Consider the following 25,432-nt stretch of genomic DNA (forward strand, 5'->3'; position numbering starts at 1 on the left):
AAATGTTCAGTATCTTGACTGTGGTGATAAATATACAAACCTTCACACACACACACACACACACACATTCTCAAACAAATGCAAGTAAAGCTGGGGAAATCTGAACAAGATGTGTGGATTTTGTCAATACCTAGGATTTCAATATCCTAGTTGTAGTATTATACTATTGTTTGCAAAATACCATTGGGGAAACTGGGTATTCTGTATTATTTCTTTTTTTAAAATTTATTTGGCTACACCAAGTCTTAGTTGGGCATGAGGGATCTTTTTTAGTTGCAGCATGCAGGGTTTTTTTTTTTAGTTGTGGCATGCAAACTCTTAGTTGTGGCATGTGAGATCTAGTTCCCTGACTAGGGATCAAACCCAGGGCCCCCTGCATTGTGGGGGTGGAGTCTTAGCCACTGGACCACCGAGGAAGTCCCTCTGTGTTATATCTTATGAAAAGTGTGAAAGTGTTAGTTGCTCAGTCGTGTCCAATTCTCTGTGACCCCATGGCCTGTAGCCCACAGGCTCCTTTGTCCATGGGATTCTCCAGGCAAGAATACTGAATTGGGTTGCCATTTCCTACTCCAGGGAATCTTCCTGACCCAAGGATTAAACCAGGGTCTCCTGCATTATAGGCAGATTCTTCACCATCTGAGCCACCAGGAAAGCCCACTTATTTCTTATAACTGCATAAAAATCTAGAATTACAACAAAATTTCAGTTAAAAAATACAGTGTCATCACACATAAAAAATTAACATTAATTCTGATTATCTGAATGACAGGATACATTTTAAAAGACCACGATAGGATAAACTCAAACAGGATGAAACGCATCTAGGAAAGAAGTTGTAGAATTAAGTGCAGTCAATTAAATCAGCGAGGGAGACCTGTTTAGGGAGGGAGACGTAATGATTAGCTGTCCCAATGATTAGGGCACTCACCAAGGCTTTAAGGAAGACACTCTGAGGTTGAATTTCTGGGTATGTCTTTCTTCATGAAGGGCACACAGGCAGGACAACAGCAAAAGATGTCCCAACTTTTAGGTTACTCCATTATGCTATGTAACAGTTTACACTTGTGTAACTGTCTAATCTAGCTGTGAAGTTCCAAATCTAACTCCACTATGGGCAGAATACTGTCTCATTCCTATATTAAAATGAAAATTACTGCTTCTTTCTGAGCTCTATAAGCAACATCTTCAATACCTTTATGCCACTTGTATAGTATATTCCAAATTCTATCTTTGTTTCACTGTAGTTTATGTAGCACACACACACACTGGGAATGAGATGGAAAATCAGTAATGCCAGTGAACTACTGATGCCAGGGTATGTTTAATTGGGTTACATAGAAAGTATAGCAGAGGACTTCCCTGATGGTCCAGTGGTTAAGAATCTGCCTTCCAAGGCAGGGGGCACGGGTTCAGTCCCTGGTCTGGGCAAAGATCCCACATGCCGTGCAGCCAAAATTTTTAATTAAAAAAAAATAAACTAAGGTGGCACAACATGAGGAAGGATCCATTTTATGCTAGGATACTAAATAGGGAACTCTAGTTTCAGCTCATCTCTAAGAGTGACTCCTTTCACTATGAAAGGTTTTAAAATCCCCTCCAATTGTTTGAGAAGGCACATGGTGGTCCTTAGAAATCAACTCAATGGAGGAAAAAACTTTGTCATCCTCCCAGCAATCTCATTAACAAGAAATGTCATCTAACAGCCAGGAGTAATATGTATTGAAGTCAAATCTCTGAGGAAGCCAGTTAATAGACACTCTCCCTGATGTAAATAAGCAAATACAAAAACAAAGAATACAGTTAAGGGACTTTCCTGGTGATCCAGTGGTTAAGACTTCACTGTCCAGTGCAAGGGGTGCAGGGAGCTAACATCCCACAGCTCTCACAGCCAAAAAACACAAAATGTAAGACAAAAGCAATATTGTAATGAATTCAATAAAGACTTTAAAAAAATACTAAAAAAAAAAAGAAAGAATATAGTCAAGGGAGAAGAGGGGAGAGTAAGCCTGTAGTGTGAATGGGAAAGACACATTAGCCACAGGGAGGAGGGTGCAAAATGGGGAAGAGTTTTTTCCTCAGCCACACTGGATGAGAATTCTCACCGGAGCTGGAGTGAGATGTTGGAATATCTTCTGTATGATCATTTGGTTCCTCTGAATAATTATGCTCTTGTCACTATAGAGAATTACTCTCTTCTAGCTGTCTGACTCAGTATCTCAAGAAGGCCCACAGGGTGGAGCCTCTTGGATGGTGTTTCCAACAAAGACTTGAGTTGGGTGACTGTGACCTGACCATTAAGATTTTGGTGCTCAGTGTGGCAAAACTAGCTAAGCAACATTTTTTGCACACAGCTGCATTCACAAAGCTGATCTCATTTTCTTGTGGCCTGTTCATTTTCTATTGCACTGTAATAAATTCCCACAAAGGCAGTATCTTAAAACAACACAAGATTTATTATTTTCCAGTTCCATAGGTCAGGAATCTGAATCAGGTCTAACTGAGCTAAACTCAAGGCATTGGCAGAAGAGCAGGCTCCAGGGAAGACTGTTTTCTTGCCATTTCCAGTTGCTGGGACAAGGCCCCTCTCTCCTCCATCTTCAAAGCCAACAATGGCTGGTTAAGTCCCTTTCATGTTTCAAATTTTTCCTGCCTCTTTTTCTGTCCTCCCATCCCTCTCTCGCTGCATCCAGTAAAGCTTCTCAGCTTTGAAGGACTCATGTGATTAGATTGGGCCCATCCAATAATCCAGGATAATCTCCTAATCTCAAAATCCCATAACATTAATCGAATCTTTAAAATCCCTTTTTCCACAGGAGGTAACATATCCATGGTTTCCAGGAATTAGAGTGTAGACATCTTGAATTCCCCTGGTGGTCCAATGGTTAAGACTCCGTGCTCCCAATGCAGAGGGTAGGGGTTCAATCCCTGGTCATGGAACTAAGAACCCACAAGCCTCACAGTCAAATAAATGTTTTTTGAAAAAAGAATGTGGACATCATTGGGGGACCATCATTTTGACCACCACTACAAGGGGCTTGAACTTTAGGGGATACTGGTACTACAAACTGACATGACATGTCTCTCAATCATAGTAGATTATTTCAAGAGAATAATCTGAACAAAAGAGCAAGCCTGAGCTAGGACCTGGCTGCTAAACAAGTTGCTGGCATCACTTGCTGCCTAGTAACTAGTGCCCACATCCCAGCTTCAAAAGGTTATGCAAACCAGTTCATGCCTCAGGAAAGTGGTCTATTGTTTCAGGATCTTGAAGTATGGTCTGGATCAGCAGCAGCACAAAAGCCTGCAACCTATGCCCTACTGAACCAGAATCTGCATTTTAAGAAGACCCCACAGGTAATTCATAAACATTAAATTTTGAGAAGCACTGGTGTATAGAGGTTAAACTAACCGTTCTCAATCTTGGCTGCCCATTAGAATCACTGGGGAAGAGGCTTTTTTTTTTTTAAGTTTTATTTTGAAGTAATTTCAGACTTACAGAAGAGCTGCAAAATAGTACAGAGAGCTCCCATATACCCTTCAGTCAGCCTTCCACATGTACATAACCAGAGAACAAATATGAAAAGGAAGATATTAACATTGGCCCAATATCCATAATGAAGCCTCAGTCTGTATCCGAATTTCACCAAAATTTCCCCTAAATCTCTTTCTTTCTTTCTCTCTTCCTCCCTTCCTTCCTCTCTCCCCTCCTTCCTTCCATCCTGTTTTCTTTTTTCAGGAACCAATCCAGGATCCTACATTTCGTTGTCATAGCTACTTAGTCTTCTCCAGTCTGTCCTCAGTCTTTCCTTGACATTTTTGACAGGTACAGGTCAGTTGTGTTGTACGATATTCCTCAGTTTGGGTTTGTCTGACATTTTTTCATGATTTGATTAAGGTTGTATGTTTTTGCCATGTACTCACAGGGAGTGTATGATGTTAACATGTCTTATGACTGGTGGAGTTACCCTTGACCACTTGGTTAAGGCTGTGTCTTAACTATAAAATTACCATTTTCCCCTTTATAATTAATAAATAATTTAGGGGAAATACTGTGATACTGAAATATTCTTTCTCCTCAAATTTTCATCCATTAATTTTTGTATTTATTGGTGGATGTTACTTGCAACAATCATAGCTATGATATTCTAGTAGTGGTTTTGTATGTGTTAACTGGAATTTTGTAAGGAAGAGCTCTTCCAGCTCTACCATTTATGGAGATTTGTAATATATAACTGTGGACTCATAGAAATTTATTTTATTCTATCAATATTTATTGTTATTCAAATTGTTCCATCTTTGGTTATTGGGAACTATTTTGGATTTTGTGTGCTTTTGACTTATTTTCATCTCTCATTCTCTTTTTTCATGTTATTTTCATTAAGACTTTTAATTTTTAGAATAATTTTAGATTTATATGAAAAAGTACAGACAGTAAGTACAGAGTTCTTGTAAAGCCTTCTCTCAGCTTCCCCTGATGCTAACATCTAATATAGTCATGACATACTTGTCAAGACTAAGAAACTAACATTGGTACGTTACTTTTAATGAAACTCCAAACTTTACTTGGATTTTGCCAAATTTTCCATTGATACCCTTTTTCCATCCCAGGTTCCAATCCAGGATACTTGCAGTATCTTGGCCCCCATCCTTTTTTGAGTGCTTCCTTCGTTAACACAAGATGCTCCAAACTTGTATTTTCTCTTCCCAGTTACGGAATAAATCCCTTCTCTAAGGAGTCTGACCCAGGAAGCTTTTAAAAATCCCAGAGCCAAGGCGGCACCCTAGATTAATTAAGTCAGATTTCTGGCTGTGAAATCCTGGCATTTGTATTTTTAAAAGCTCTCCAGGTGATTCCAACGTGTACTTGAGATTGAGAACCACTGACCTAGACCTTATTTCTGGTGCCTGAAAGATAGTTAAAACTATGAATGATAAATGATATCACTTTTACATGGAATCTAAAATACGACACAAAAGAACCTGTCTATGAAACAGAAACAGAATCACGGACATAGAACAGAATGGTGGTTGCTAAGGGGGAGGGGATGGGGGAAGGGGTGGAGTAGGAGTCTGGGGTTAGCAGATGTAAGGTTTTTGTTTGTTTGTTTGTTTTTTGTTTTTCGATGCATGATACAGGGTGCTCGGGGCTGGTGCACCAGGATGACCCAGAGGGATGGGATGGGGAGGGAGGTGGGAGGGGGATTCTGGAAGGGGAAAACATGTACACCCATGGTGGATTCATGTCAGTGTATGGCAAAACCAATACAATATTGTAAAGTTAAAAAACAGATAAATAAACTAATTTTAAAAAAAAGATGTAAGGTTTTATAGATAGAATGGATAAGCAACAAGGCCCTACTGTATAGCACAGCAAACTATATTTAATATTCTGTGATAAACCATAATGGAAAAGAATATTTAAAAAGAATGTACATATATACATGTATAACTATATCATTGTGCTGTACAGGAATAATTATGACAAAATTATAAATCAACTATATTTCATTTAAAAAAAACTATGAATGATAAATCTCCCAAGACTTGAGTGTATTTCCCAATAGGCTCTTATGTTCCCCAAAGACAGGAGACTCTGTTTTGCTTATCTTTAATCAGCACCTAATCCAGAAACTGGCACAGAGTGGGTGCTCAGAAATTTAGAATGAATGGAAACAAAACATGTGAACCAAATCTCGGCTCAGTGAAACTGGCCTCAGCCTGAATTTTTTTCTCCTCTGATTCCTATCTAATTCAGATGACCACTATATCTACTACTGTGGACAAGAATCCCTTAGAAGAAATGGAGTAGCCATCATAGCCAACAAAAGAGTCCAAAATGCAGTACTTGGGTGCAATCTCAAAAACGACAGAAGGATCTCGGCTCATTTCCAAGGCAAACCATTCAATATCACAGTAATCCAAGTCTATGCCCCGACCACTAATGCCAAAGAAGCTGAAGTTGAACTGTACCATGATGACCTACAAGACCTTCTAGAACTAACACCAAAAAAAGGTGTCCTTTTCATCACAGGGGACTGGAATGCAAAAGTAGGAAGTCAAGAGCTACCTGGAGTAACAGGCAAGTTTGGCCTTGGAGTACAAAATGAAGCAGGGCAAAGGCTAACAGTTTTGCCAAGAGAACACACTAGTCATAGCAAATACCCTCCTCCAACAACACAAGAGATGACACTACACATGAACACCACCAGATGGTCAATACTGAAATCAGATTGATTATATTCTTTGCAGCCAAAGATGGAGAAGCTCTGTACAGTCAGTGAAAAGAAGAGTGGGGAATAACTGCGGTTCAGATCATGAACTCCTTATTGCAAAATTTAGATTTCAGTTGAAGAAAGAGGGAAAACCACTAGACCATTCAGATAGGACCTAAATGAAATCCCTTATGATTATACACGGAAGTGACAAATAGATTCAAGGGATTAGATCTGATAGAGAGACTGCCTGAAGAATTATGTAAGAGGTTCGTAACATTGTATAGGAGAAGGTGATCAAAATCATCCCCAAGAAAAAGAAATACAAAAAGGCAAAATGGGTTGTCTGAAGAGGCCTTACAAACAGCTGAGAAAAGAAGAGAAGCGAAAAGCACAGGAGAAAAGGAAAGATAGACCCATCTGAATGCAGACTTCCAAAGAATAGCAAGAAGAGATAAGAAAGCCCTTTTAAAGCAAACAATGAAAAGAAACAGAGGAAAACAATAGAATGGGAAAGACTAGAGAGCTCGTCAAGAAACTTAGAGATAACACGGAAATATTTCATGCATAGATGGACACAATAAAGGACAGAAATGGTATGGACCTATCAGAAGCAGAAGACATTAAGAAGAGGTGGCAAGAATACACAGAAGAACTAACTAAAAAGGTCTTAATGACCCAGATAACCACAATGGTGTGATCACTCACTTGGAGCCAGACATGCTGGAGTATGAAGTCAAGGGGGTCTGAGGAAGCACCACTACAAACAAATCTAGTGGAGGTGATGGAGTTCCAGTTGAGTTATTTCAAAGCCTAAAAGATGATGCTGTGAAAGTGCTGCACTCAATATGGCAGCAAATTTGTAAAACTCAGCAATGGCTACAGGACTGAAAAAGGTCAGTTTTCATTGCAATCCAAAGAAAGGCAATGCCAAACAATGTTCAAACTACCACACAATTGTATGCATTTCACACGCTAGCAAGGTAATGAAATCATTCAAGCTAGACTTTACAGTATGTGAACCGAGAACTTCCAGATGTACAAATTGGATTTAGAAAAGGCAGAGGTACCAGAGATCAAATTGCCAACATCTGTTGGATCACAGAAAAAGCAAGAGAATTCCACAAAAACATCTACTTCAGCTTCATTGACTACGCTAAAGCCTTTGTGTGGATCACAACAAACTGGAAAATTCTTCAAGAGATGGGAATACCAGATCACCTGATCTGTCTCCTGTGCAACCTGTATGCAGGACAAGAAGCAGCAGTTAGAACTGGACATGGAACAACAGACTGGTTCCAAATTGGGAAAGGAGTATGTCAAGGCTGTATATTGTCACCCTGCTTATTTAACTTATGTGCATAGTACATCATGCAAAATGCTGGACTGGATGAAGCAGAAGCTGGAATCAAAATTGCTGGGAGAAATATCAATAACCTCAGATATGTAGATGATACCTCCCTAATGTCAGAAAGCGAAGAGGAACTAAAGAGCCTCTTGATGAAGGTGAAAGGAGAGTGAAAAAGCTGGCTTAAAACTAAACATTTAAAAAACTAAGATCATGGCATCCAGTCCAATCACTTCACGGCAGATAGATGGGGAAACAATGGAAACAGTGACAGACTTTATTTTCTTGGGCTCCAAAATCACTGCAGATGGTGACTGCAGCCATGAAATTAAAAGATGCTTGCCCTTTGGAAGAAAAGCTATGACAAACCTAGACAGCATATTAAAAGCAGAATCATTACCTTGTGGATAAAAGTCCATATAGTCAAAGCTATGGTTTTTCCAGTAGTCATGTATGGATGTGAGAGTTGGACCTTAAAGAAGGCTGAGCACTGAAGAATTGATGCTGTTGAATTGTGGTGCTAGAGAAGACTCTTGAGGGTCCCTTGGACAGCAAGGAGATCAAACCAGTCAAATCTAAAGGATTTCAAGTCTGATTTGAATTCAACACTGAATATTCACTGGAAGGACTGATGCTGAAGCTGAAGCTCCAATACTTTGGCCACATGATGCAAAGAGCCAACTCACTGGAAAAGACCCTGATGCTAGGAAAGATTGAAGGCAGGAGGAGAAGGGTACAGCAGAGGATGAGATGGTTGGATGGCATCACTGACTCAATTGACATGAGTTTGAGAAAACTCTGGGAAATAGTGAAGGACACGGAAGCCTGATGTTCTGCAGTCCACGGGGTCACGAAGACATGACTGATCGACTGAACAACAGTTCCTATCTCACATTAGACCTTTGTGTCCTTCTGAGGTTTATGCCCACCAGAAAGTCCTCAAATTTCTCCAGCAGAAAACCTTGCATCTTCTCCCTTGCATGACTCCATACTGGCTTTCTCCTCATGGGGTCTGCTGTCAATTCCCCTTATTCAGATCCTCTTCTGTCACTTTTACCTCAATAGCCCTTCTGGCAAATGTGTCAGAGAAGGTAGAAACATCTTTATTACTTTCGCTTTGTCCCGCCAACCTTTTCCTGTCCTGCTTATGTGTCAGCTTCTTCTGCAGAGAACTAAAAGGGCACAGGCTCTGCAGGCACCCAAACCAGGATCAAATCCCAGATCTCCAACTTACTAGATGTATACACTTGGGTAACTAACGGAACCTCTCTAAGTCTGTTTCCTAGGGCATAAATGGGGATTATATCACCTCCCTTGCAGGACTGATGTGAGATGTCAAGAGAATGTTTTTACTAATCTAGCACACAGTGTGTGCTCATAAATGGCAGTCATGATAGTCATTGTTGTTGCTATTTTTATTACTATTATTATTGGTAATGGGCATCAGTTTCTTGAATCACACACTATTACTTGAAAGGGACAGGGCAAGGCAAAATAATTCTATAAAAGAGAGCAAGAACTCTATCCATCTGTCCCAAGGATCTAGAGTAAGAACTATTTCATTTAGATGTTGCTGAAATCATTTCAGGCTTCTACACAATTCAGAGGAAATGATCAAAATTGCATAAAAGTAACCTCAGCTAAAGCAAATATTTGCTAACACCACCACCAATTTGCATAACCAACAGATGGTAAGTAACATGGGGTGGGCACCTTGACATCTTCAGAGTTCCTTTGTTTGCATAATCTCGTTTGACAGCTCCCAACCACAAGGCAGCTATTTTGACCATTTTACAGACAAGGAAATTGAAGTGATGTGATACATTCACTGAACTAACAAATGATAAAACTCAAGACTCACCCACAGGTCCTTCTCACTCGACATCCTTGTGGCTTCTACCACTGTTTTTTTTGGTGGGAGGGCAGGGAGAGACAAGGGTGGGGGTGGCTGTTTTTGTTTGTTTGTTTTTCTGGGCAAGATTACAGGTATCAGAAGAGTATTCATCTCCAGATCTGTTTAAAATAGGAGTTTTCCTTGAAAGGCTGGACTGCCTCATTGAAGAAAATGTCAAATTAATAAATGGGTCAAGAGGATCAAAAAAACATAAATTTCCTGTTTAAAAAAAATTAGGAAAAATATGCTGGCTTTTCCCCTTCTCATTCAGCCTCCCCATCTTCTCCCTTTGGCTTAATGGAGGAGTATTTTCTTGGCAACTTGTTTGTCCCACCAATTAATCAATCAATCATTCAACTAACTAACCAATCAATCAACACACTTAGCCTATGCTAGGGGCCATGGGGACACCAGGAAAGATGCCTAGGCCCTGCCTTCAGGCCAGTGTAGGAAACACAAATAACCCACTGATATAGAGTACATGGGGTCAAGGGTCAAAGGAGAGAGGTCTGGTAAGGATCTGCAGGAGCAGGGTCCCACCTGGAATGAAGATGGGACGATGGGTTTGAGGTGGGGTGAGGAACCAGAGATGGAGCTTCTGGTGGAGAAGAACAATAATAAAGTCCAGGAGGAGGAAATGAGGGGGTTACATGCCAACTGTGAAGACAACAGCTGCCTGTGGCCCATACTTGTTTACAAGGAGCTGTGAGAAAGAAGATTGGGGCCTAAATACAGTGGGTCATGAAACAAAGAGCAAATTTACATATCACATGCTGAGACACAGAGCTGTGAAGGGCTGTTGAGCTACACAGGCATAAATTTGATGTTTAAGTCAGCTCCAAACATTTGCTAATCACCTTGGCACTGATTTGTTACCTGATTTAAACTAACTGGATGATTAGTTCTCAATGTTACCCCAAAAAGAAAAGAAAGTATGAAAAAGAAAGTACTCAATACACCCATCAACAGTGCAAAGTGTCTAGTACCTTGATGTATTCAAATTAGAAATTTCTCTTAAATGCTACCTGACAGGAAGAAACATCAAAAGAGAAGAGCTGCGATTTCAGAACAATAAAACATGTAGGTGCAAGCAGCCAGAAATGGAGCAGAGAAAATTATGTAATCTTAACTGGCAGGCAAAATGCTCCAAACCAAATACTTTCAAAAATGTTACAGAGTACCTGACCAGGAGAGGGATCCAATTTTCATAACTCTTGGACCCAATATTAAGGTTGCAAAGTATGTCTTCTTATTCACATGTGTTTTATTAGAATCTTTATTTTACTTAAACCTCTCCTTACAGAGAACATCTCTGAGGCACACACAGAAAGACTGAGATAATACTGTGTTGTGGCTTTTAAAACTCGATAATGAAATGAATAATAAAATGTATATGGATCTCTGCTCACCTTTAAACTATTTGTTCTGATGCTTTATTTCTCTAGATTGGCTCTGTGGAATTTAAGAGAGGTTTCTTAATAGAATGCAGGCCTTTTCTTTGTGGGAATGGAGGATTAGGAAGTGAAAAACCTTTTTAAAAACAGACACAAGGTGATCTATGCATATATTACAACCCCAAACCCTGGGAAAGTATTTTTCAGCTTCTTAACCTATAGTTGAATCCCAGACTATTGGCCGTATTTTGATTAATACTTACCCACAAACAAACAAGGAATCAAGGCGTAGGAAAACCACATGATAAGACTTGTCTTGATTTCTTCTAGAATCATTTTGAGGGTCGGTGTTTGGCAGACTCAGCTTGACCTGGAATGTTTTCTTCCAGAATGAAGCATGCTTTCCATCTCAGCCATCCTTGCTTCAGGACACAGATGTTGGAGCTGAGTCTGAGTCGCTGTAAAACCTGAATTGTTCTGGAAAGCGGAGCCAGCCCAGACAGCTCAGAAAAGGCAGGCGGTGCAGCACCCTCCTTTCTGCCCAAACCTAGATATTGCATCAAGGGGGAGTGGCCTAGGAGAGTTCCAGAGAAAAGGTACCTGGGAAGCTTAAGAATCATCATGGTGGGGGGGAATTCCCTGGTGTCCAGTGGTTAGGACTCTGTGCTTCCACTGCAGGGGGCACAGATTCGATCCCTAGTTGGGGAACTAAGATCCTGCATGTAAATAAAGTTATTATTACTGTTATCTTTTTTTTAAAAAATTAAAAAATCTGCCGGGATCACAGGCTCTAACCTGGGGGACCCTGAATAGACCTGTAGAGGTCTCCTTGGCAGTACCAGGCAAGATTATCTGACCCTCTCATCAAATAGCTGTTCTCTTTCACAAGGCTCCCTCTTGTGAGTTCATTGGAGGTGGGTACTTTTTGCTACATCTCCACTTCAGAAGAAGTAGAGATGTTTAAAAAAATTTTTTTAAATATCTTTTTAAAAGTCAGGAGATGAAGAATATATAGCTTCATATTTGTTTGCATTTGCAAAAAGAAAACCTGGAAGGAGACAGAGAAACTACCAAGGTTGTTTATCTTGGGGCAAAGGGAGTGGGAATTGGGAAGATGGAGGAGAAAAATGGGAACCACTCTTTCCAGTAACTTTTGTTTGTTTGGGGAATTTTAAAAACTGTTTTTATTGTGGTAAAATACACATAAAATTTACCATCTTAACCATTTTTCCATATACAGTCAGTGGTATTAAATACATCCAAATTGTTATACAACCATTACCACCATCCGTCCCCATAATTCTTTTCATCTTGTAAAACTGAAACTCTATACTCATTAAACAGTAACTCCCCCTTCTCCCCTCCCCCTGGAAATCACCATTATATTTCCTGTCTTCACGGTTTTGACTACTCCAAGTACCTCATGAAAGTGGAATCCTGCAATACTTGTCTTTCTGTGACTTGCTTATTTCAAATAACAGCTTAATGTCCTCAAGATTCACCCATTTTGTATATTATAGAATCCCTTCCTTTTTAAGACTGAATAATGTTTCATATACCACACTATGCTTCTCCATTCATTGACACTTGAGTTGCTTCCACATCTTAGTTACTGTGAATATAATGCCGCTCTGAACACAGACGTACAAATATCCTGAGGTTCTGCTTTCAACTCTTGTGGGTGCTATGTATCCTTTTATATTGTTTGATTACTAAACCATGTGAATGTATTATTGAACATTTTCACTTTTTTTTAAATTGGAAGGAAATCTTATGATAAGGTTTGGCCCCTTAAAATGTCAGCTTTTTAAAGTTTCTAAACACTCTACATGTGCAAACGCATTAGTAAAAAGAACGTGAATTTTAGAGTGCAACATTTTAGTTACAGTGTCAGAAATTATTTGCAATATAACCTTAGGCAAGTTATTTATTTATTCATTCAACCACCATTCACTAAGGGCTTACTATATGCTGCTGCTAAGTCACTTCAGTCATGTCAGACTCTGTGAAACCCCATAGATGGCAGCTCACCAGGCTCACCGTCCCTGGGATTCTCCAGGCAAGAATACTGGAGTGGGTTGCCATTTCCTTCTCCAGTGCATGAAAGTGAAAGTGAAGTCGCTCAGTTGTGTCCGACTCAGCGACCCCATGGACTGTAGCCTACCAGGCTCCTCCATCCATGGGATTTTCCAGGTAAGAGTACTGGAGTGGGGTGCCATCGCCTTCTCCTACCATATGCTAGATACTGGAAATTAATAGTTTCCTGCCCTCAACCACAAACTTCCCAACTAGTGGAGAAAATGGACATGAGAATAATCACAAATCAATATTGAAAATGAAGTGACAGAAATGTTATCAAAGGAATATAGGAGCATTAAACAGAACCACCTAACCCAGCCTAGCAGGTCAGAGAAGACTTCCTGGAAGAGGTGACTTTAGGGCTGAGTATTAAATGCTAAAAAAAATCAGCCAGCTACAGTGTGTTTAGGAAACCACAAGAAGCTTGGTGCAACTGGAGAACAAGGTTGGAGTAGCAAGAAATGGGGCTCAAAGGCAGACAAAAACAGAATTTGTGAGAGCTTTGAATGTCTTGTTGAAGAGCATTGAGTTCATCCTGAGGCAATGAGGGTTAAAGGAGGGGTTTAGAGCTCCAATCTGATTACATCGTCCTCTGTATTTGAGTTTGAGAAAGTTTATGACGAGGGCGGAGAAAATAGTGGAAGCAGCCAGACTGGAGGCTGGTAGGTGAGGAGGGAGGTATTTTGGTCAGTTAGGTGAGAGATGTTGGCTTCCACTAGGTTTTCCCATGTCTCGAGAGAGAAGCGAATAAATTCAAAACATGGAGGTAGAATTGACAGCTCCTAGACATTGAGTGGATTGGAGGAGGAGGAGGCAAACGTGATTTTCAGGTTCTAGGTTTCAGTAACTAGGTGGTGACAGCAGCTTAACCTAAATAATGTTAAGGAGGGTGGAGTGGCAGCAAGGCAGTCAGGGTTGGGGATGGTATAGAAAAAGTGTGCATGTGTTCAGTTTGATATACTTGAACTTGAGGTGCTCGTAAGGACTCGGGGAGTCTTCAAATGTAAACGATCTTTGTCTCAGTTTATGAGTGTCAGGGTATGGCATCATTTCCCCTACCTTCAACATTTCAGTGATAGCTGAGACTAGGAAATGGTGAGAACATTCAGGGAGGGTATGTAGATTAAGGAGGTGGGTGGATATGCTGTTGGAGAAGATTGGCATTTAAGAATGAACTGACACAAGAGAAATGGCATAGAAAGATATGGGGGAATAAATAGGTCAGAGAGGTGGTTCTGGAACAAACTATGGTCCTGGAAACGAGGGAAGAGGCGGTCACCAAGGGGGAGTGCACAAGAAAGTCACTTGAATTAATCATCAAAAAACGTCTCCAAGATTTATGTCACCTAGAAGGTCATTTGTAATCTCAGTAAGAGGAGTTTCAGTGGAGAACTTCGATCAGAAGTTAGATCGCTGTAGGCTGAGGAGCGGATTGGAAAAAGTAGTGCTCTCTTGATGTGAAGGGGAAGATAGCAACTCCATAAGCCTCATTTTTATAAAACAACAATGTCTTGCATAATAGTTGTGGGAATTAAAGAATGCAGACAAAGCATATTAGCACAGTGCCAGGAACACAATAGGTCTTCACAAATGGCTTATTAACCATTTGTTGTATTAATAATATTAACAATAAATACATTAGGGATTATTTGCTCTTCCTGGCTGGACCTTTGTAGGCTACCCATCTTTCAGTTTGGACCCTGGATCAGTAAAGAAAGGCTTCCAGTTGGTGACATCTACTAAGAGGGTCGTTGAAAGCATGGGTTCTGGAGCCAGACTGTCTGGGTTGGCGTTTGGGCTTCGCCATTTACTAGTTGTGGTTTTTTTAGCCAACTCTTTAAAGCAATCTGTTTTAATGTCTTCCTCTGCAAATTGGAAAAAATTGTAATAGTACCTAATTCATAGGGCTGTTGTTAGGATTATATGAGACAGCACATTCAGGACAAGATCTGGCAAAGTAAGTACACAATAAGCATTAGCTGTATCTTTTAACTACATAATGGTCAAGAACACTTGCTGCACCGTCTCCTTGATCCCCACATTTTATATATATAGTATATATACAATTTAAGTCTTTCAAGGTAAGATTTGATTCCCAACTTTTCAGATGAGGACACATCTGAAAATTTACTGTAGACCCCCAGAGCTAGACAGAGACAGGAATTTTGACAGAGATCTGCCTAACTCCAAGTTCATTTCACTCACCTTACTGCCTCCCAATTAGCACCAAAAGAGGGCTCATAATGTGTATGAGGGACATAAAACAGTGAACAATCTAGGAGATTAGCAAGGGCTTTCGAGAACAGACAGTCCTTACTATGACATTTCAAGGATGTACCCACTTAGATTTGGATAGGAGATACACATTTGCAGTTAAGCATTCCAACCGAGAGGATGGCATGGGCAAGGCTCAAGGATGGAAAAGTTGAAGGAAAACGGATGAAAAGGATAAAAAGGTAAATAAACAGAAAATGGGAGAAAGAACAAGACTCATTTAGTTATGCTGTAGGGGAAGGAGAGTTGTTCACCAGACTTTGAGGTCTTAAGATATTTAGCTCAATCTGTACATGAGTCCCTGTCAAGATCCCCTGCCCACCACTGCTATGTTGACAAGGCAGTACTGCCTGCCAATCCTTCACAATCCACTGCAAAGACTCTGAACTCTGCTCAGCAGACTTCTGGGGCACTGAAGGGTAACGCTACCCGGCTGTCACAAGCTTTTGAATGGCAGTTCATCTCAGGACTGGCCCATGAATCAACAAGGAGCTCAGACCATCAACCTCTGCATGGGCCATGCCACTGGTTGAGAATTTCTGGAGGGTCATGCCTCACCTGCTAGCCGCTACCCTTGCCTGGACATGCCTGACTGTGACCATACCTTTTTCTTCTGACTTTGAGGAACTTCCGTTTCTATACCTTCTCATCAGTTGGTTGTGACCTATTGGTTGGTTAGTCTATGCAACCTGACAAAACCGAACTATCCTCTAACGTGCTGCCAGGACTTCTCAGATTAATTCCCACAGTATTCCAGAGTTGAAGATGATCAGTCATCTATGTCTGAAGATGAACCACTGGAAGAACAAAGCTATTTCCTATCATAAGTACAGTCTACAAACAGGAATTAGTTTTCCTATTACGCTATTTGCCACTTGAATGATTATGGAAGGAAAAGCAAGGAGATAGTTTTTTTATGGAAAGGCAAAAGAGTTAGGAGGGAAAAGGAAATTGATGCTCAAGGAAGAAACTCCTACGCCCTCTGAGCCCCATAAGGGCTGGGATTAAACTGAAGCAAGGGAGGCACAAGGGCACAAAATTTGAGGCACTAACTCTTAAGGTTGTGCAAACTCAGGGTAGGTCCTGGTGTTCTGGCACAGACCATGAGGTCAATTAACTGCAATGATGCTTCCCTGCTCTACTTAGCACAAAATAATTCTCTTCCCTTTAACCAAAGGAATATGTCTATGTCCTGTGTTTCAACACATCTGACATTTCATTGTAACCCCTTCTCAATTTTTTTTTTCTTCTGCAAGTAACACAGTAGGTATTTAAACAGTAGAATTTGCCTTGTCTTAGATTTTTTTTACTCCTGCTTCCACTGAGTCTGCTCCAGATGTAACTTTGACACACTTTCCAGCTCTCGTTTTCAGGATTCTTGCAGCCCCTTTTCAACCTCCTCTGAACATACTTTACTTTTTCAATTTCCTGCCTGGTTTATTGTCTGGCCACAGTGCAGAACATCAGGAATGTTAACCTCAATTCTTTCCTTCGGGTGTGAATTAAAACCTTCAAGTCTGTCAACAAACTGTCCTCCTTCCTGTAGCTGTAACTGATTCTTTTCTATGTGACATTCCTCAACAACTCCTTTTAAGATGGAGAATCAGGCCTTATTCAAAATAGAACTTTGCAGTTAAAAGTTCCATGTCTGAATAAACCAAATATCACTTTATTCAATTTTACAATTTGAAAACCAGAAACAATGCTCTGTAACAGTGAAGCTCTTAATATAATTTTTCAAATGATTCTGACTGCTGTATTTTCACTCATTCACTGGTTTAAAGCTAGTCACCAGAGATTAAGTGAAGCACACAGTACACTCAAGGTCAATTTTATGAGACCTCCTTTGACCATCCTACATAAATTAACAACACTCTCACTCTCATCTTGCTCTGATTTTCTTCACAGAACTTCTCCATTAGGCTTTATATCATGAAAAATGTACAGCTTTTGGACAAACGTGTCCCTTTTCTTCCCTCTCATATTGCTAGGTTAGAATGGTCTGGCACCTACGCAATCAAATTATTTGAGGTGAGGTGGCTGGATGGTTGGTTGATGGATAAGTATCTCCAAAACCTAAGCAGACATAAAACTATACACATAAATATATAACTGTCCAAAAAGTATTTTTCTCATCCTGACACCAAGTGATTAGCATATGCCCTGATGAAATTATTTGTCTTCTACACCATCCCCCTGACCTATAGTCTAAAACATATCAAAACAAGCAAAAGTGTGATTGCATTACTTGTTCCAAGAAAAGACATTTATTCAGGGATCACTAATTTCTTCAACAAATGCTCAAAAAACATCAATTTTATAACCATTCCAGTATTTAACAGACTCTGTAGTCTCATTCTGGAATACATCTGTCTCCATAATTTCCCAAAAGCTACCTTCAAATGTTCTACAGAGTTTAATATATTTTCTGAGTCTAGAGATCTATTTAAAGCAATATCTAAACTACTTTAGATGCCTATTCTTGTTTACTTATAAGTTTGTTTTCCTGTTCACAAGTCACAGTAATACATGGAGAGGAAATTGAGTACTTTTTGTCTTCTGTAACTACAAATAAAATTTGCAACATTATTTCAAAATACACAGACCAGCTTTCTCAAAAGTAATTTGAGAGGAAACATTTAAAAAATCTGCTAGGTAAACTAAATGTGTGAATCCTTTGTAGGCATCAGGCCAATTCTGAAGTATCCAAGATAACGTAAGCGCTCAAACCAACATACACCCTCTCCATGGTGGTTTATCTCTGTGAACACGGCCAGTGATAATAAAAACTCTTGCTCTTCACAACCTAAGCCCAATTTATGTTCTCATTTAAAAGTCTCAACAAACTATATTAGTGCTTCCAAATCAAAAGAACCCTTCACAGAAAACAAGAAAAATGTATTTCAGTTCTTTGGTCACTGGTTTTAGGTTATTTAACAGCAAGAAACTAGGGTGTGGAGTAAGAGTTTAGAAGATGACGGTTAAGTCATATAAACTTGTTAAAAGCCAATAGAACCAGTTTATCAGAAGAAAGGAGCTTTCCTACCTTGCCTTGCAATAGAATAAAACACTGATTTTCCCCAGAAGCAGTAATATGGCATTTTCAAAAAGTCCATTGGATGCTGTTCAAAACATAAAATGAGGGTGTCATTTGTGCTGTATCAAATTTGCTTTATGTTAGAAGTGACTTCAGTTGTGAAACCACTCAAAAACATTCAAAGAATCTAGATAAATAAGATTACAAAGGATCTCCTTTTCTTCTAGCAAAATACTAAAGTGGAAAAGTTAAAGCATGCTGTACTATTATATTCCTAATTTTTTAATTTGGACATTGCAATTGAAATGTTTCTGCCAAAATGGTCACTTTCCAGATTCCAAACCAAAAACTCCAAGTTACAGGAAAAACAGGGAGTAACAGTAACTGCATTTTGAGATTTGAACTAGGAGAATAAAGGTTGGGAAACAGTTTTATGCTGTTAATCTTTAATGTATTGGTAAAAATAAGGGGAGCATCCATACTATCCAATGCCTTGTGAGAATTCAAATCCAGTGTGACCAGCTTCTCATTTTTCAGGGGAAACCAAAACTCTGTTTATGTAATCCCCCCATTTAAAAATGTTAACAATTATTTTTTTAAGCATTGTAGGTTGAACTGTATTCCTGTTTGGTTGTATCCTGAACTGGGTTATCTTGCAAGACAGGGGAAGGGTGGTGATGGTGAGTTTTGGACTTATCAACAGCAACAGAAGTGGCTGTCTTGCCAGGGGAAGACGTGCCTTTTTGTAATTCTCACAAATGTACATACACAGACGGTAGTGGCCCTGCTTCTTGCAAACTCTCAATTAGATGACAAAATTAAAGCATTAAAGCTGGAGACAACTTATGGGTCATTACTCTATCCACATATCCATGAAGACATCATTCTAGCAACCAAAGCTAGGCGTTTTATTCTTACAGCAATTACAATGAATTGCACTAAAGCCTTCTGATTTTGTTAAGTGATGTATCTGTGACACATCATCTTTAAAAGTGCCAGGTGTTACTGTGTATAGTCAAAGGTGGGTGAGTATGTATTCAGCTGAACATAAGGACTTCTGACTAAATAACATATACAGCAGCAATAGTTTTCTGTCACTGAGCTTATACAAAGTTCTGAAAATCCTTCTTCCAGGAGTTTGAAGTTATTTGTAGAAGTGGGCAGAGTTATGTGTGTCATGAATATTTAAATTGAAAGCTAAGCATCTCTTCACAGGTGAAAGAAAACTTCTGTAATATTGCTCTTTATAGGACTTTCCTCCTAGTCTAAAAACAGGCACAATGAGGCCAACGTGCCACAAGGCAAGTGTACAAGCTAGGATGAGGAAACGTGGTTTCTAAGACAAGTCCTGCTACTAGCTAGCTATGTAGATGTTTTTGAAAATGGTTCCAGTTCTTAAGAAAATCCATGCTTTTAAAAAAGAAGTCATTGATGTAAACACTGGTTTTAAGACTTTAAAAAAATTGATAAAATGTTGAAGCACAAAATTAAGTAGTTCCCAGTGAGGTTTCCATCATATAGTAAATGCACACAATAGCTATTATTGGCACACATGGATCTCCTAGGAATTCTCTAGTTATTATAAATCTAATTATAGCACAGAAATATGCATTGTTTCCAGTGCTACTCCAATCCTAGCTACTTTCTCAAAATGCTTGACATCAGCTCAGCAAGGTTTGCTATAAATAGCTCATGTCTGTGATACAAAGTAGTAATTGAACCCATCCCCTCCTTTCTTTTTTTAAACAAACATCCATTTTTTAAGTAAGGAAGCCTGGGGTGGGGGGAAACCACAAAGAGGTAGAGAATAAAAAGAAAGCATCATCAAATGTTTGTTTAAAATTAAAAAGTCATTTTACAACTACTTTAGAACTATTTTCCTCAATTTATATTCAAGTGATTTTACAGCCAAAAAAAGGTAAGCATGTGACTTTTGTTTCTATTAAACTTGCCTACTCATAATTATCTTAATAAATAAAGTGGGGCTGAGAAAGATGATGAAATACAAACTGAAAGGCTTTAAAAGCAGATGTAATAAAGGTAAAAAAAATTGTAAAATGTTTATATTTGCTGACTCCTGTTGCTTAGAGGGAGAAGTCAGGGCTGCCACCCAGTGGCAATGTAAGTCTTTAAATGATTTGAAGATTCAGAGAATTAAAAGACAAAATAAATCTAAAAACACCAAAATCAAGAAATTCATGAATTAGACAACTTCAATTTTAGAATCAGTAATTTTGTGTCTTAAATGTGTTTATAATATATTAAAGAATAGAAACATTCATTTGCCTAGGCAGCACTGGTGAAATTTTAAAAAAAATTTCATGACTTTCTCCTAATTACTAAATTGTTTTAGTAAGTATTTTCTATTAAAATATTGAGGGTACTTTCCTTAAATCTCCAGAATTCATAATGGTGTGTGTGTGTGTGGGGGGGAGTTGTGGCCATAAAATGTAACTGGTTTTCTTCTGTGATGTACAGAAATAGATTAAATTCTCTACAGTAGCCTCAGCCTCTTACGCATACACCCAAACTTCTGCTAGACAAAAATGTAATAGAAGCATCTGCAAAAAGAAGATTCTAAAAATTTTCTCAAAGCATTAGCACATCACATCTTTTCCTCAAGTATATATCAATTTTAGTGTCCTGGTCAATAAAATTCAAAGCTGAATGAAGAAAATAAAAATACTACAACTACTATGCCTGATTATTACTGATTTTTGGGGGGTGATGGGTGGTAGGGAGAGAACCAAGTAGCTCATTGTCACCTACTTCTTCAAAATTTGGCCATAGCTTTTTTCACAGTGACAAGATATAACATACTCAAAAACAAGACGCTTTGGTAAAATAACACTAGGGGAAAAAAATAACACTAGAGCATCCCTTTACAGTTAAAAGCGAAATATCTTGAGAATGCTTTTTTCTCTTGAATAATCAGATAAGAAAGAAGTGGGGTAAAAAAATTCATAGGAATTTGGAGATTTTTGCTTCCAACAGCTGTAAATTTAAATTTTACAAGATATATTTTCTAACCTATGTCCCATATGGTTTGCTTTAAACTGAAAACAAATGAATTCTGAAAAATGACAGACACAACATATTTGGTACTTACAATGGTTTGTGACAAATATAATAGCTGAAAATAATTTCTAATTTTCCATTTATTATTGCTATTTAGTCACAGAAAAGATTAACTCTCCAAGAAATTTATTTTAGCATATGGTATATGTTGATATAATAGATATAATAATTTTATATGAATAGAAACCACTGCAGAAGTAACTAAGGTGGTACCCTTACAAGAAAATAAAGGAAAGGCAATAAAGAAATTCTTTCATATAAAGACTTTTGATTTGCATCATTTTTTCAAAATATAAAACCTTAATATTAGAAGCAAGAGAAAAAAGAGCAAAGAAAACAATAAATCAGAAGACCAAGGATAAGGAACTGCTCTATGCAGATGCTTGGTGTATGTAGTATATATATATGGTCTGAGTTATAATAAAAATATTTTATGTATTATAGTCAATTCTCATATAGAGTTAGAAACAGCAATTTCCAATCAAGCATGACTGGACTGACATTTTCTCAGTCTTCAATTACATGACGAATTACAACTGTACAGCAGTTCACTTCGGTCAGCAATATCATGATAAATGCTTGATAAGATATAATTTTTCTCCTTGTTCACTTGTAAAAATTGGTGCCTTTTTGTAATGTTCTACAAGTTCTTCCATGGTGCTGAATTTACGCTGCCCAATGCAGTAGACAGTCTCTTTTAGTTGTACTTTAAAATGCTTGTTTTTCCCTTGTGCTTTTAGTGATACTGAGAAATCATTTGGCTAGAAGAGAAAAAAACATTTTGAAAGACATCTATTAGCATTTTTATATAAACTAATAACAGCTAAAATGTGAGCACTTTAAACACCAGGCACAATGCTAAATTATTTACATGAATTATCTCCTTTATGCCTCAAAAAGACCCATTTCACAGATGAAAAAATAAAGGCTGAGTTGCCCAAGATCATCTATCTAGTTAAAAGAGCCAGGATTCAATATTGAACCAGTTAGACACCAAAATCTCCCTAACGCCACTGCAAATCCTTTAGTTTAACATTTGATGCATAAGATCTTCTCTTCATTCAAACTACTGGAGAAACATAGCAGAAAATCCAAGACATCCACCCCTTTTCAATTAGTAGCAAACAGTAGATGTCTTACATAATAGCTGATATATACTCTGAATTCTCAAAGATGAAGGACACAAAAATGAGAACTAATGTAAACTCTAAGAGGTCATAAAATCAAAATGCCTGTAAGGGGGAAGAAAGAAATATAAACAAGGGCCAGGGTGGTTATATAGGGGGAACAACAGTGCACGGCCACTTAGCTGCAACTGTTGCCCTGTAGGAACATAGCTCAACATTGACAGGTCTTCCAATTTTAAAAGGGACGTCTGATGTCTAAATTTTTATTCGAAACCTCCCAATATTTAAATACTGACAATGAATTCAAATTATTAAAAACACTGTGCAAGTCAAACAAAATATGCCTATTTGCGATCTCTACTTTAAAACTTCTACTACTAAGAATAATGGTATATTTTGGCTAATATCTATGCTCAATTACCTACAAGAAAATACAAGGTATTCTGCAATCAAGCTACTTTCTTAGGTTATTTCTTTTTTTAAATCTAACACCTAATAGTTTAAATCTGACATCTAATAGTCTGTATCACCGTCTTATACAGTCACTGTCAAAGCTGCAAACAGCGGGTATCTTATGGTTATTAACCACCCACTCCAGGGTCACTCCCTTCCTAGCCCTTCTGCCCACTGCTTGTCCTGGAAACCAGGGCCAGGTCAAGCATCTAACAAAAATCAAATCCCACTACTATTCCCCATCATCAACCACCTGCTCTTCCTGCAGAGTTACATACAGACCCCCATTTCCTGAACTTCACAGCAGGCAGTTCAATTAATTTCAATCTTGCTCTCTCTTCCCCCACACCTTACATACATGCGCGCGCACACACACACACACACACCACTCAGACAGATAGGTTTTCTTTCTTTCAACCTTTTATAGAATCACACGTAAACTTTTTGTACAAATATATACACACAAAGCCAATACTAATCATGGAAAAGTAGCGATATCCTTTATCAAGGAAAAATAAAGGTCATTTTTAAGGGAAATAAGTATTGTCAAATTCTAAAATCCTATACAGTATGCAAAAGAGCCCACATAACTATTTTCTTATTCAATTTTTATGGTTTCACAATTTTATTGTTTTACTACTATGGGAACAGAATTTATCATTATTGTAAATGCCCTCCAAATACGGTGCACGTTCAAATGGGTTTTTGAGGTACCTAAAAGTGTATTCCAACTTCCAAACAAGTAATTTATAGAGAAACAAATAGATTTTTTTCTAAATTCAGGGATTTCCTTTATTGTAAGGATGACAGTGTACCCATGATGCAATTTAAGAAATGTTTTTCCAGTTTAATCTACTGCATTGTTCTCAGTGAAAAAGTCAGTGTTTAATTTTCTCCATTTTTCAGTTTAATGCAACAGAAATATTTCAGGAAGGCAAAACCAACAGAACTAGACAAGGCCAAATAATCCTGTTTAAGGCTGCTGCTGCTGCTGCTAAGTTGCTTCAGTCGTGTCCAACTCTGTGCGACCCCACAGACGGTAGCCCACCAGGCTCCCCTGTCCCCAGTATTCTCCAGGCAAGAACACTGGAGTGGGTTGCCAGTTCCTTCTCCAATGCATGAAAGTGAAAAGTGAAAGTGACGTCACTCAGTAGTGTCCGACTCCTAGCGACCCCATGGACTACAGCCCACAAGGCTCCTCCATCCACGGGATTTTCCAGGCAAGAGTACTCGAGTGGGTTGCCATTGCCTTCTCCGTGTTTAAGGCTATATTTTACTAAAAATAAATATACTTGGAAAGAACATCGACTTTACTCAACAATTTCACATGTTAACAGATATACTACCTGGTTAATTTTACAGAAACCACTACACCTCTCTGGTCTTCCATTTATTTTTTTTAAATATCCAGGGCTCTATTTCCATTTACCTTTGAAAACCAACTTACCGAAGATTCACTATCACGAATGAGGAAATCACCTTCGTGCCCTCTTTCATTTAATGCCATTTCTGCTTGGTGCCTGGTGACTTTCCCATAATACCACGGATTGCCAGCAAACTTTCCAGTGAGTGAAGGCCTAATGTAATCACACTGTGGAGGCGATGGTTCCAAACCTGATGTTAATGGATTATTCTGCATAATGGTAACATAGTTTTTTGGCACCAGACCAACCATTCCATTGATCTTCCTGCATTTCCACCATTCGGGGTCATTTTCAGGTTTTTCAATAACATCCATTATATCTCCTTTCTCAAAATTAAGTTCTTCATCATTGGACGAGCTGAATGGGTAAAGAGCCTGAACCACATGTAACACTTGCCCAGTATTTAGGTTATTGACGACTGCTGCTAACTTCTCTGACAAAGAACCCACATGGTCACCCAAAGGACTGTCACCTTCCTCAGTCACATAGTTTGAAGGGAACCATCCAACTTGTCCATTGTAGCTACCCCGCCACCACCCATCACTGCATTTCTCCATAACGATCACCTTCGTCCCTTTTATCAATGATAATTCATCCTCTCTCTCTGCCATATAGTTAAATTTTACATAAGCAGGCATGTTGAGGTCATAGAGACGTTCCCCTGGGTCAACAAAGCTATCATCAGCAGGAGATGCAGAGTCTGGCACACTAGGTTTTCTTTTCACTTTTCCAATGCCTGTTTAAATAAAAAAGGGTAATGAGAATATAAAACAATGATAATCAAAAAACACCAATTCATTCATTACAAAAGGATCTTCAACTCAGTAACTTAAGTTTTTTACTCTCCCTCCTCCTCTCCCTCTCTCCTCCTCTTCTTTCTTTACATCCTCATGACTTATTTATTTTATATAACTGAAGTTTGTTACTTTTGACCCCCCTCATAAATTCTCTCTTCTCATGTTAAAGGCCCTGAAGTAACTGTATAGCATCATTATAAAGTTGCCCTAAAATTAATAAACTCTCTTAAATGTAAATATTAAATTATTTCCCACATATCTACAATCTAAATAAAGGCTCCAGCAAACCCAAGTTCTTCTTTACTAACTGAGAGT

At 38.6% G+C, this 25,432-nt stretch overlaps 2 protein-coding genes and 1 long non-coding RNA gene across 8 annotated transcripts in view; 1 reads left to right on the top strand and 2 right to left on the bottom strand.

Moving 5' to 3' along the window:
- The window catches only part of IL20RB (interleukin 20 receptor subunit beta), a 37,242-nt gene extending 24,159 nt beyond the window's left edge, over positions 1–13,083 (bottom strand). The window contains exon 1 of one of the 2 annotated variants that reach the window (XR_014076678.1): positions 11,112–12,960. Coding sequence is in view for 1 of the 2 variants with exons in the window: in XM_081569701.1 (XP_081425827.1) it covers positions 11,112–11,184 (73 nt within the window). In the remaining variant the exon portion in view is untranslated. Of the gene's footprint in view, positions 1–11,111 lie in introns of both variants that reach the window. The other variant, XM_081569701.1, reaches the window with a different exon arrangement.
- LOC145538156 (uncharacterized) lies at positions 3,742–8,956 on the top strand. Its single transcript, XR_014076681.1, has 2 exons — positions 3,742–3,829; positions 5,756–8,956. It is a non-coding gene; the product is annotated as an uncharacterized LOC145538156 (long non-coding RNA).
- Positions 13,084–21,380: 8,297 nt separating the features above from the next.
- NCK1 (NCK adaptor protein 1) overlaps positions 21,381–25,432 on the bottom strand; it is a 65,039-nt gene continuing 60,987 nt past the window's right edge. For 4 of the 5 annotated variants that reach the window (XM_081569698.1, XM_081569696.1, XM_081569697.1 and 1 more), the window contains 2 exons: positions 24,344–25,056; positions 21,381–22,077 (listed from right to left, as the gene is read on the bottom strand). In XM_081569698.1, coding sequence (XP_081425824.1) covers positions 21,883–22,077; positions 24,344–25,056 — 908 coding nt within the window. In that variant the 3' untranslated portion in view covers positions 21,381–21,882. The remainder of the gene's footprint in view (positions 22,078–24,343; positions 25,057–25,432) is intronic. The other variant, XM_081569699.1, reaches the window with a different exon arrangement.

Source organism: Giraffa tippelskirchi, chromosome 2 (assembly GCF_054371585.1).
Source record: "Giraffa tippelskirchi isolate mGirTip1 chromosome 2, T2T-mGirTip1v1.2.pri, whole genome shotgun sequence".
Classification (NCBI taxonomy): Eukaryota; Metazoa; Chordata; class Mammalia; order Artiodactyla; family Giraffidae; genus Giraffa; species Giraffa tippelskirchi.